This window comes from Molothrus aeneus, chromosome 1 (assembly GCF_037042795.1).
Source record: "Molothrus aeneus isolate 106 chromosome 1, BPBGC_Maene_1.0, whole genome shotgun sequence".
NCBI lineage: Eukaryota > Metazoa > Chordata > Aves > Passeriformes > Icteridae > Molothrus > Molothrus aeneus.
In genome coordinates, this window is record NC_089646.1 from 118,564,881 (window position 1) to 118,578,194 (window position 13,314).

At 39.9% G+C, this 13,314-nt stretch overlaps 1 protein-coding gene across 5 annotated transcripts in view; it reads left to right on the top strand.

Annotated features, from left to right (window-relative positions):
• Nucleotides 1-11,745, top strand: part of CSPP1 (centrosome and spindle pole associated protein 1) — a 62,831-nt gene extending 51,086 nt beyond the window's left edge. For all 5 annotated transcript variants that reach the window (XM_066563710.1, XM_066563702.1, XM_066563734.1 and 2 more), the window contains 5 exons: nucleotides 1,327-1,382; nucleotides 2,682-2,745; nucleotides 6,156-6,271; nucleotides 6,423-6,573; nucleotides 10,807-11,745. In XM_066563710.1, coding sequence (XP_066419807.1) covers nucleotides 1,327-1,382; nucleotides 2,682-2,745; nucleotides 6,156-6,271; nucleotides 6,423-6,573; nucleotides 10,807-11,036 — 617 coding nt within the window. In that variant the 3' untranslated portion in view covers nucleotides 11,037-11,745. The remainder of the gene's footprint in view (nucleotides 1-1,326; nucleotides 1,383-2,681; nucleotides 2,746-6,155; nucleotides 6,272-6,422; nucleotides 6,574-10,806) is intronic.
• Nucleotides 11,746-13,314: the final 1,569 nt, after the last annotated feature.

Consider the following 13,314-nt stretch of genomic DNA (forward strand, 5'->3'; position numbering starts at 1 on the left):
TTCAGGTTAGCTTAGATTAGTTGATAGACAGGCAGCTGATTTTTATAAGTATTTTCTACTGATGCTTCTAGAGGCTCCTTAAACAGCTTTTCTTTCTAGTAGGAGTACTGCTTAACAACATAATTTAACTTTATAGTCTGTCTCTGAGTACCTAGCAAGAGAATTAGCTGCCATCTCTCTGTTTCTAGTTTATTTTCCTCAGAGACAAATTCATCCCCTTCCTCTTGCTGAAAATAGATGAGTGGTTTTATTGTCTGATTTAAGGCAGAAAGAAAGATGAATTAAAGCAGTATGTACTTCTATACTGTGGGTGAAATAATGTATTATGGGCTGTTGTGGCAAAGGCATACCTTCTTTCCCACACTATGTGTAATTGTTCTTTGCCTTGCATGCTTTTTATACCGTTTTCTCTCTGATATGTTTGTTTTTTTCTTTATACGAAAGAGGAATATGTTGACTGTTAATGAAACTATAAACTGAGAAATCGGTGTTTTAAATATGCCAGATTTTTAAATGCTGGCTGTGTCCCTATAAAGGAGGCAGTCTTTGCAGGCTTCTGGATGATTGTTATTGTGAGGGAGAGCCCCAGGAGCAGGTTTGATGTTGCTGTGCCGAGTGCTGGGTGCTGCACCCTGGAGCAGTGACAGGGGTGGGCTGGGACTCAGGCCAGGAGGACTGACAGTGCTCTCATGCTGGACACAAGCTCAGCTACACACTGAGTAAGGTGCTGTTTCTTGCATCTCTGCCTCAAACCAATCTAATAAAATAATTTATTTGAAAATTGAAACTAAATAAGCAAGGTAACTTCAGTTCTGCTTCTTTGCATTTCCAGCATGCGTTGGGTCATTGTTAGCTTAACTTTCAGGATGGTTCTCTGTGCTCTCCAGAACTGAGATTTTTATCCTGAGATAAAAACTTATATATTCTTATCACTTTCCTCTGTGAAATGATCCCTGTCAGGATCAACTTCTCTTTGAAGGCTGGAAGTGTGGTGTGCTTAGCATGTTGAATGTACATTTGCTCTTGGGGCTTTCTGCAGTCCCTGCTGTGGTTGTTATTCCCTGCCAGGAGCCAAATACAGATTAGAAGTAATAAACTACAGATTTCTGTTTGATTTCTCTGATTCTACTTAAATTCACATAAGGAAACTGGAATAATTGTTGCATTCTAAAGCATTTTAAAAACCCATTCCTTCAGCACAATTTATGTATATTTAAAGATGTAATACATACTGATCTTAATTTTTGCAATAACAAGCTGATAAAATATGTTTTGTTATTAACTATTTTTATGTCAACCCTGTAATTTTGTCTCTTGTCTATGTAGCTTTTGATGATCAAGAGGATTCTCCTTTGGACAGCTACCCACAAACCATGGGCCTGGTAAGAATAAAAGGTTTTTTATTGTATTACTTTTTCAAGTGTGAGAAATGTTGTGTCTTCCACTGATTTGGAGAAAGAAATGACAGTTAACACGACAGCAAACTAATTTACTTCTTTTTCTGGTCTACACCAACAACAGCTTCTTTAAACTTGACATACAAGTTGCTTCTCTTTCTCTATAGAGATGGCCTGATTCTTTAACTCTATTCCTTTTCTATTCATTGGTACTTATTTTATATTCATATGATGATGTTAGATTGCTGCTGAGGGGTGAGAATTAGTGGAAAAAGCCAATCCAGAAGCAGTTGCTCTGAATTGAGGTGGTTTAAGTGATGCATTTGCCAGTCAAGAATTGGATCTGTTCTCAGATGGAATGTTTATTTTCTGACTTGGTGAAAAGAGCAAAATAAAGTGCTATCAAATTAGAATTATCCTGCACTAACCCCAAGTACTGAATAACAGAGTTCAATTCTATTTCATGGGAATGTGAATCAGTGAAAAACAGGAGACTGTTCAACAGCAAAGACATTAACCTCAAGGATAATACTGTAACTAAATGCAGAAATGAAACAGTTTTTATTTAAAAAAATAATCACATTAATGCACTTTATAGTTGTAATATAATGCCTGAAATTATCATTCAGAGCAATGCTTTGCAGTAAAATATTTGTTTTCTCTTGTTCTGTTTCCTCTGGTAGTTTCTACTGCTTTGATTTTAGATTGATTTTCAACATAAATTATTCCTCAGTAGGATTTCTGTAAAAAATGGTTGCAACTTTGATGTGAGCTATGAGTATTGGTCTTAGTGCTTGATATTATGATGTAGAAATTTGTTATTTTAATGCTTTAATGTCAAAGATTGTATGTGGTGGGATAAGTTAAACATAAGAAATCTTTCTTCATTTGGTCAATACTTCATACAAACCTTAAGTGCAAAGTTCACTTTGAGCACTGGCTGTTCTGAACCTTACACAGAGTGACACAGATCAATTTCTTGATGGAAATGTCTGTGTTACACAAATTACCACAACAGTTGTCATGTGTAGGCAATTTCAGCAAATGGGATTTATACTGAAAAGTAAAAAAAAAAACCAAACCCTAATGCTTAAAAAGAATATGAATTCTTTAAAAATGTGTTGGGTTTTTAGAACCACAAAGTCAGGGTTAGTAGAATATTAACACTGTAGAGCTGCTCTTTGCTTTGCAGAAGTTTGGCAATTAAATTACATTAATTATCTTTTGGCCCCAGAAATGTATTAAAGCCTCTGAATTTCCATTTTTTCTGTTTCACTTTTGTAGTTCAGGAAGAAATCTAATGAATTCCAGAAAAATTCCCTGTTGGAATCGGATAGCGCTTTTATTGGTGAGTTTCTACCTCCCCTTAGCCATGTTGTGGGTGTACAGACACATGGTTTAGTCTAAAGCTGTGTCTCTAAAATGATTATTACTGTTAGGAAGTTATGTCTCCAAATTAAAATAAATATATTTATGAAATTTCACTGCAGCAAATTTGTGTAGATGACACCTAAATTTAATGATGCTGCTCAGTTGCCCTTTTCCACCTTACATCTTTTCATGAGAAAGCATCTTTCTCTGCTCTTTGTGCTTTGTCTGGGAGGTTAGGTTTGTCAAGGGGCTTTTTTTGACATCTTCCCAGCTTTGGATAAGGAAAAGCTAATATTTATTCAGGAAATATGTTACAATGGTAGCATTGGCAATGCTTTTCTATTGTGCTGCTGCAAATAATTTATTGGCAATCACAGCTTACAATTGCAGTCTGTCCACAGTGAAATACAAAAGTCTTAGACATTCAGCAATTCTTTTCATGGTTATTCTTTTGATTTACAAGATGCTTGATTTTAAGTATGATTATATGGGTATAAAATATTAATTCGTGCTAAATTAGTCATTTTTCTGCTGTTCACATTTTATTTCATTTCATGTGCAACATTACACTTATAGACATTGTCACTTATTCATCTGAAGCAGGAGATTTTTAGTTTTCTAAAGATTTTTGTATAGACTGCCTTATGTAATTTCTCTCTATTCAACCTTTATATGAGTGGATGTAAAAGTTCTGTTTTATTTCCAGTTACTATAAAAACCCAACCAGCTCAGGCCTTTACATGTTATTTTCCATTAGCAGGCATTTCAGTATCTTGAAATTTCTTACAGTCATCTATGGGAAATCATCTTGCAAGATTTTTATTCTTTGCTGTAGGGGAGATGCAGTAGAGTCAAGCAGGTACTTTTTAATGAAACAGTGTTTCTATAAACTGGTTATTATTATTATTATTATTATTATCTCTGGCTTTGGTTAAAAGCAGATTTTTTCATTTGAAGTATATTCAAGCCCATTCTGTTGAGGTGCAAGTCCTGGAGTACAGGGTAGAACCTGGCACTGGGTGGGGCTTTCAGCCTTGTTCAGTGCATTTGGTTCTCCCTGCAATGCCTTCCTTTTCAGGTTAAGGATTACTGTGTATTAGTACAGCCCAGTGTGAAAGGATGCCTCAGGAGAGCCCACCAGTCTAGGCTGGAGCCAAATATCCCATCTCAGCCAGGACAGGCTCATGGAGAGGAACACAAGATGCAGGGTACACATGCAGGGCTCTTCCAGCTTCCAGTGTAGCTGATTGCATTTCATGAGCCTTGATAAGCTGGGCCTTTCACAGGTTGTTTTTCACCAACTGGAATTAGCATTTTTGAATCCCTGTTCGCCATCAGCAGTATTGTGTGGATAAATATCCAACCTGTGCCTTCTGTGAACTGTGTCCTTTCATCTGCTGCAAGGCTGTCAGCTCTGTAATGGAGTGTTCTTGGTTACTTTCTAAGGCTCATGATATTTATAGTCCTCTCACCCTTTCCCTTCTTCTTCCCATCCACCTGGTACTTGCAGTTTAGTGAGGTGTTTGAGTTAAACTAACATATTATTTATTCCCCCAACCCCCTTCTTTCCTTTTCTCCAGATCATTTATGGCTGATGCAAACCATGTTCTTCAATAGTGAGCTGTATGCATTAATTGAAAATGTGTTATCCTTTGCATTGTTTGGGCTTTATAAATAGCTGCTAACATTCTGAATATTAATCTGGTGACTTCCATCCCTGAATTAAAAAATAAAAACTGTCATTCTCTCTGTGGGCTGCCTTCTCTGTGAGTTGTGCTGCTCACATTGTCTGAGGGTCTTTGGTGAAATACAGGAGGTTATTGTAACAGTGTTTGCCATTTCCTAAGAGCAGTGTAACACTTCCCTCTGCTTTGCTTGAGGTTTTTTTTGGTTGGGTTTAAAATCCAACTCAATTTTGACATCTGTTATGTCAGCATTACATATGAATTTATCTCCTAGGGCTCTGAAATTTGAGGCAGTTAGAAATAAAGTGTTTGAGGCAGTTAGAAATAAATTAGTTTCTTTTTTCCTTTTTTTGCCTCATTGAAAACCCTAGAATCCATTAGTGTTAATGCAGTGATTTAAAAGCATCTCTGTGCAGCAGGATCTGAATGATGGATGCTTACAGGAACAGGTAGCATCTGATACTGATGATACACTAATGGTACAAATAAATTCTTAAGCTTGCCTTGTGTTGTGACAAATTCACACTGTTAAACCATTTTTTATATTCCATGTAATAGCACTGTTTTGAATATAGTAAAGTTCAGCTGGTCTTGTAGCTGGAATTCTGATACATAATTTGTTAGCCTTACACCATTTCAAAATTATACTTTGATTTTTTTACTTGAAACATTTGTGATAAGAGCATGAGTACTTTGTGAAACTGGGGAAGAGAAAAGATGAGAGGAGAATAAAAATTGTATTTTTAGGGGAAAAAAACAACTGACGATATAAAAGAATTTTTAAAAAGACTTCTTTTTATTGTTCTGAACTTGTTTGATATCAATCAAATTTATTTTTCAAACCTAAGTATGTCAATTTTCAATCAAAATAACTGTTTAATTCTTATGTTTAGAATTGACATACATTTGTCCTTTATTTTTTTTTTTAATTTTATGTGATATACTGGACTAACCACTTTTCCAAAACATGACTTTGTTGTCACAAAGAGTAGTCGATGGCAGTGATTCTGTAGAGGTTTTGTTGAGCAGGGTCCTTCCTTTTCCTGGGGCTCTGTTCCTGAGGATGCCAGAGGGGCTGCAGTAGGAATCAGAGCCCACTGCCTGCACCAAGCAGCAGCAAAGCCATCGGCCAGCCCCATCCTGGGGTTACTCTCCTGGAGGAAAAAACAGAAGCATTTGTTTGAAACAGTTTGTGTTTGAGTTTCCAGAGTCAGCAAAGAGGGAGAAATAGACAGGTGTGAACCTTAGGGGTCATGTGTATTATAAAAAGGGATTAAACTCCTCCACTGTAATGTGATACAAGTATGATAAAAAGTGTAGTTATTTATTTTTATATAAACAGATGCTAACATTTTACTACATGAAAAGGCAGAGATATGACCAAGGATGTGTGATTAAGGCACAGATTTTGTGTTCTCATATTCCATGTAACATTATCAGTCCATGTAATGTTATTATATATTTCATGTAACAAATTTATTTATGGCTCTGATTTTCCAAGTGTTCTCCCTTTCAAGTAGAGGTGCTGTGCTCATTTGAGTACTCATTTGCTTTAAAGGTCTGGGTATAAACAAGATTTGTAATGAATACATTCCTGTGATGGAGTCACGTACAACATATTGGCTTGTTTCAAAACATAAACAGGTTGGAGCACTCTCTGGTATTTCAATTGCTTTGAAAATGATTTCACCTGTTTTTCCAGGTGCTAATGGGGAAATGTTTTCTGCCTTAGAAGAAGTGAATTTATTACCACAGCATCCACTTTCTGCGAGGGAGAGGAGACGACTGAAGCAGAGAGCTTTGGAGAGTGCTGTACATGTAAGAACTGACAGATGTCATGTCAGCCAGTTCCTGTGCTTCCACAGTGACTCCATGTCATGGCTCCTGAGGGAGTACACATGCAGTTATTTGCCCTTTAAAAAGGATGCTGTTTAACTGAGGGATTTGTGCATTTTTGGGTTCCCTGCAGGAGGAAGTTCCAGCAGGGCAGACCCCATTGCTGCAGCCTGACAGCTTCTCCTTGCAGTCCAACTTCAGCCTGGACGTGGAGCAGGTGAAAGGCAAGAACGAGGAGCGACTGCACAGACTGACTGAGCTCCAGCAGAAATCTCCTTCCTTGGGTATGCTCCCTGTAGCACAGATGATGCAGTGAACACTGAGTAATCACAATAATTAAGGGAACAAATAATAATAGGCTTCATGTAGCAGAACAGTGGGCAACCAGATCAAACACAGGGGTTATTTGTAGAGCTCTGTAGCTGGTACAAGGGCTTCCCCAGCACACCTCAACACAACTTCTTCAGAGGAGGAGAGTAGGAAAAGATTCTCATATTCCTGTCTGATCAGCCACTCCTACTTGTCCTGTGAGCAGCAGGATGGGGATATCCAGCTGCACAGCTGCAGTGGCAGAGGGAAGAAATAAAACACCCGAGTGGTGAATGATGATGAGGTGCCTGTGTGAGTCTGTTGGCATTCCTGGGAGTCAGAGATGTCTGTGCTCCAGCCAGCATCAAGATATGCCAGAGAACTGTGTATGATGAAGTACTTCAGTTTCTAGTTAATTTGATTTTCTAGTGGTTTGTTAATATGAATGATCATTCAGTATTTGAGTATGTGAGTATTTGATACTGATACCTCTTCCACTGCGCACACACTTGAATTCATTCCAAATTTCTTACATCAGGTGCTGGGAGTTGTCTTGGAGCATCTCCAAATGCTGGCTGCCTGATCTAGATCCCTTTTGTGTATGAAGTACCAATCATAGCAGCCATTAATGGCCTTTAATTTCTCACATGGCTTGAGACCCAGTTCATACACTTTGTGCTAATGATTCTTTCATACGAGTCTGAAATCTCCCTTTTTTTTTGGGAGGTAGTTGCTATGCTGTCTAGGCAATTACAGTATCAGTATCCTTTTTATAAACTTAGAGAGAGTACAGATGCTGGCAGTATTTTTGATTCTGTTGCTATGGGTACTCTTACAAGCACTTCATCCTTTTTTTTTTGTTTGTTTTAACCATCTCACTGTGGTTTTAAGTCACTAAAAAATAAACCCTATTCATACTAATTTTCTTCTATAATCTAAATAAAATCTTTACTAATCTTGCTCCACCCAGATATATTTGCTATGTGTACTACTACTACTTCAGTATCTTTATTGTATTTCACCTCTTTTATAATGTCACCTCATATCATATGCACTACACTTTTTATTTTGCTTGCCTTCTGTTTGTCACAGCCCCCAGAGCTTCAGCCTTTAGCTAAATATAATTTTGATATATGTGTATATATATATACACATATATATGTATGTATATATTTATTTATATGTCTGTATGTAGCTTGTTCTCTGGAGCACATGAGGACCCATCCTTGGCATTTGTGCCTCTTGGAAAGGCAGCAATAGATCCTCTTGCTCAGCTGTGCTTGTTCAGGCTGCACTGCTACTTGCCCTCCTGTTCCCTCCTTGTGCTCAGGGATGTTACAGAAAAAATGAGTGAAGCCAAGCTTTTTTACTCCTTTTCCCTAACAGTCTGAAAGAACCCTTGTGGCAGCCTCTTGCTTTCTGACCAGCCAGGACTGGTCATTTCTCCTCTGCCCTCAGAGACACTGGTGAGAGAAAACAAATCTCTCAAATATTTAACTAAGGAACCTGGTTATCTTCCCTTGAAATGACCAGAGATGGCAATTCACAGGCTTTGATAAATTCTAAGAGCTGATCTGGTTCAATAAGGAGGCTCTGTTCACAGCAGTTCACTGTCTCCTATGGGACTGATGTGGGAATCCTAAAGGCATCCTAGTATTGTTTTCTTAATTGGAAAATTAGACAAAAGGAGTCAGGCCTTCTCCTCCATTTTTACCCATCTGAAAAAATTCCCATCAGTGTAGACTTGGTGAATATTTGGGTGGTGGAGTCTCTGTCAAGCAAGGTATGGGTGTTCCTATGGGCATAAACAAGAGCAGGCTTAGATACAGAAGAGGGAATTCTCACAGGTTTGGGCACACAAGATGTGCTGCTGTTGGTGTTCTGCAGGAATCCAGATACCATCCATTTCTAAAGCAGGATTTCATGCTAAGGAAAAGCTTTCCTTACCCTCAGCCTCCACATGCAAACTGCATTATCAAGAGTCTTGATGTGTGTCCCAATTAAGGCCAGTTTTTTAGGGAGTGTGTGAAGTGTTGAAATTCATGATGAAGAAGATCTGCAGTGCAGCTGATCTGCTGTGCTTTCTAAAAGCAGCACCAAGTGAGTCTGATCCAGTGATGTGCACTGTGAACTTGCCTCTGGCATCTGCAAGATCTAAAGGCTTTGCTGTAAAAGCAGAAGTAGTTAAGTGTGGGGAAATGCAGCCCCCTGGCCTGGTCATTCCCAGTTTGTCTTTAAACAACCTTATTTTAGTTGTTGCTAGATATCATCTCTTAAAGCAGCAAACAGAAAATTATTTTCTTTAGGTATCACTTTTCCTGCTGTGTGCTGTTAACCCCTCTAAACCTACAAATACAGAAAACTGTGGGTTCCAACTCACAAGAGATTTGATCTGACCCAGGATTGAGGAGACAAAGAAGTTCACTCTGCCAGCTTCAGGCACAGGAGATGGCAGGCCCTAGAGAGAGGGAAGTCTGCTCTCACTTCTAGTGTTGCAGACAAGTTTTAACCAGACTGGGAAGGCTTGGAGGATGATCAGATCACTGTCTGTGTGATGTGACAGAACTAATGATTCCTGCCAAGTTCTTTTGGAACAAAGAGTATTTGGCATTTTGTTTTAGAACCTGCAATCCCACCTAACAGACAAAGAGGGAAACTGAGCCCTTGCTCCCAGTGGATGTGCATTGTGCAGTTCTGTCCTTCCCCTCACCCCTGCACACCTGCCTGCTGCTTCTCCAGGCCTTGGAGAAGCCTCACACCCATGCTTAGACCATCAGCTTTCAGTTCTTAATGAGAATCTTCAGATTCTCATTGCTTTGGTTTAAATTCTCATTTTTAAAAAGTCATCATTTTTTGCAGAATAAAACCCTGAAATTTGTAAAAATCATCCAAATACTAAAATTACATGACACTTGTTAATTCCTTAGGTTAATTATTTAATCACTAAAGAATATACAATTCTGTTTTGCTTGAATTAGGATGTTTCTGCAAAAATGTTGATTTTTTTTTTCCCTACTCCAGAGTCTTTAAACATGTTTCTGCCCACCTTTATCACCAAGAAACCAGAACCTCTTCATTGACGTGATTCAGTTTTAAGAGGAAAACATTGCATTTTTCAGTTGTTATAGATAGAGGGGATTTGCATAATTTTTTTGATTAAGTATGTAAAAAATTAGATGCTGTGAAGCCAAAAAATGAACAGCACAGAGAAATTTATATCTTTATACCCTTTCATATATAGTAAAAATGTATGTTGTTTGATAATCCACACTATGTGTTTAAGGTATTAGATGTATGTATACTTACTGACAGAATTGAAACAAGTAACAGTGGAATTCAGAGTGATATTGACCCCAAGTTCATAGGCAAGGTAGTTCTGGGTTTTGTTAGGTGGGGCTTGTTTTGTAGCTGGAAGATCCCAACTTAGCCAGTTTCAGCATGACATTCACTGAGGTTTTGGGCTGTGATGCACAGGCACTTGCATTTCCACTGTTAAACCAAGTTAAAACCATTCTTCCTCAGTAGGAGACTGTTTATATGTTGTTATTATATTGCAAGAGTTCTATTGTTGTTACATTGCAAGGGTTTCATAGTGCCAGAGTTTCCTACCTCCTTGATGTTTCTCACAGGCAGCTCCTCCAGGCACTGACTCTTCCTTATCCTCACAGCAGCCAACTGACTCCAGATCCCTCAACCAACCAAGCCACTCTCTTATAGCACTCTCCTGATTGGCTACAGCTGTGGCCTGTTCAAATCAGGCCTGCTCCTAATCTTTAGTAATTAACCCAGCTGCAACTCTTAAGGGGATAAGATTACTTTCTATACTGCCTTTATTTCCTTATATTCTGTCCCCCTACATTTATACAAGGTTCAGTCAGGCCACTGTAATTGAATGGCCTTATTTCAGATGCATTTTTATGCATATAGGCACTGATAGATTAGTAAGTAGAAGTTTTTTGGAAAGCAAGAACCCTCTGCTGAATCCATCCACCTCTGCCTGTATCCTTATCCCCTCACTGAGCTGCTTGGTGGGAGCTGTTGAGGCCCAAGTCCCCAGAGCATCAGCAAACGTGTGCTAAGTAGAGATGTCATTTAAAAGCATTATTATATATATATAATTTTAAAGCATTATTGTTGCACTGATTGCAGCCAAGCCTTCCCTGTGTCGCGTTGTCCGGTCTAACACACGTGTTGCTCTCCTCTCTCAGGTGATGACCTTTCCTTAGGGGACGTGGATGACCTTCTGAAGCGCGCGCAGTCCCAGGCCAGCTCCACGGACACCGAGCCCTGGCTGCGGCCGGGCTCCTCGGCCACGCTGCGGCGGCTGCTGGCGGAGCAGCCGAGCGCAGGGCAGCTGTCCCCGGGGAGCACAGGGCAGCTGTCCCCGCAGAGCGCGCTCCCCATGGGCTGGCACGGCCTCTCCACCGCGCACGGCTGACTCTGCCCGGGAAGCGGCCGGGAGGGAGCGCTCGGCCCTGCCGGGAATCCCGCAGGGAGGGAGAGCTCTCTCCCGTGTACCGAGCGTGGAGCTGCGTGTCACTGCAAATAGCAATAATAAAGGATCAGCCGCTGCAGTGGAACGGAGGTGGAGCGCAGGGATGTTTTCTGTTCCGTGACGTGGGGCATGGAGGAATAGCTTGGCAGCTTTTGCACTTTTTATACAACTTAAGTTTCAGCCTCAGAAACAGAGTGTGGTGTGTGTGAATTTGATATTAAATCAAAGATGTTTTTTAGGTTTATAGTCAAACTCCAGAACTTTCTGGCATTAGAACAGCCCAAGAGCAGAAGAGCATTAGGGTTTTACCCAAAGAGTAACTTGAACAAGGACACTTAGGTTTTCATACAGGATAAATGCTGTCCTGCATGAAAGCACGGCTAATACTTTCATGGAAAAAAAAAATACTATTAACAATGTGTCTTACATTCCCTAACTTGTTGTGTGCTGAAAATAGAGATATTGTTGAATATATTTATGTTTCTGATTGAAGAGTGAATAAAGTATTTTGTTACTAAAATTATTTTTGTTATAAAAACTGTGAAAGCCGACTTCAATTTTCTTAATTTATGATTTGCTTCAGCTTTTATTTACTCATGAACAAACTGGAGTGTTAAGGCTGTCTCCAAAGAAATAAAAACACATGGAAACATGGAAAATCTCTTCATTGAGAGCACAGAGCTTTAGCAAGAAGGAGTGGAGCAAGATTTTAGGAGTTCAGTGAACTACACAACCAAGGTGAAGCTGGGGTGAAGCTGCAACTTTCCTTTTGGTTAGGAAATTCCCACCCAGAGGCCTAAACCTGATCAACAGGGGAAAAAATGACCCTAACAAACCACTGATGAAAACAAGAACCTTTTACAAGGTCTTATTTTTACTACATTTCCACTTTCAAGCTTTTGTAAGCCTGTCTGAAGGCTACAGCAGTTCCATGATGAGGGCAGGCACTGTTTGCTGACAGAGGTACTTTCAAACCTGTGTGGTGTTGAGCTTCATGGGCTTAGCATGTTCCTTCCCAGAGAGAATTTGCCAAATCAGGGTAATTCTTACCTGAATTTCTAGCTCAGCAGTGAGAACGTTCAACAGTGTGGGTCTGACGGCCATGGCCATTCAAGCAGGGGCACTGGGCAATCCCTGACCTGGGCTGGAGCAGGTACCTGGCGCTGCATGGCTGCTTCAGGCTGGACTTCCCAGAGACAGAGGAAATAACTTAGTGAGAATGCTTTCTAATAAGACACTTACCACCCTCCCATGCCAAAGCCCACCTTATACCTTTTTTATTTTGTCACCTGCCCTGATGGCTCTCTTCAGTTGCCTCACAAGTTGAAGTTTGAGACACATTCACTGTACCAACTCCAGGCTAGATGCAGAATTTTTCTTCCTCATCTAACTGCCTACAGAGTTTAATTATTATTTCTTAAATTTTAATTGGAGCTTTTCTGCTAAGAGAAGCACAAAGTCTTTCCCTAAAAAGCCACCCTTATTTCACTGCAGTAAATTTCTGAATGCCACAGAACCATCCTCCAGTTGAAGGCCAGGATGTGGCACAACCCCTCATTTGAATTATTTCCTTCACCTGTGCTGTGGCCTGAAACCACTAAATTAACCTCACTGCTCAGCAGCCCTTAGCACCATGAATTCCACTCTTCCCTGCAGCTACCCTCCCTTGGGCACTACTCAGGACACTGAATCCTTTGCATCTTCCCTTTTCAGATCTTTCTTCAGTGCTCTCTGCCTCTCCCAAGTTCAGCTTTTTGGCAGGGCCCTTCTGCCTCCCTAACCTTTTATCATGACAGCCTCACCTGCAAAATAAATCTATCTGCAGTCCCAGCCCTGATGGGTAATGAGATCACTAAAAGAGAACCTATTCTTTGCCCCTGACCCCAGAATTCTGACAATGAACATGTATGTGAGTGTTCAGAGAGCTGCAAGTTGAAGACGATGCCCAGAGCGCACCTGGTGCTGCTCTGGCATTGCAAGAACTGGAGAGGCACAGAAGAGTTACAATGACACCAAAGTTCAGCTCCCAGTGAACCAAAATTAAACAGCTATGGGGCCTTTTCCACATGAGCAATAAATAAGGCATGAGAAGAAAGAATAATGTCCTTACTAAAGAAGACTACACAAGAAAACAATATAGCAGTGAGGTTTAAAATCAGAAAGAGCCCCAAAACACCAACTGCCCAAGATTTTAGATAATTCATTGTACTCACTGGTCTAT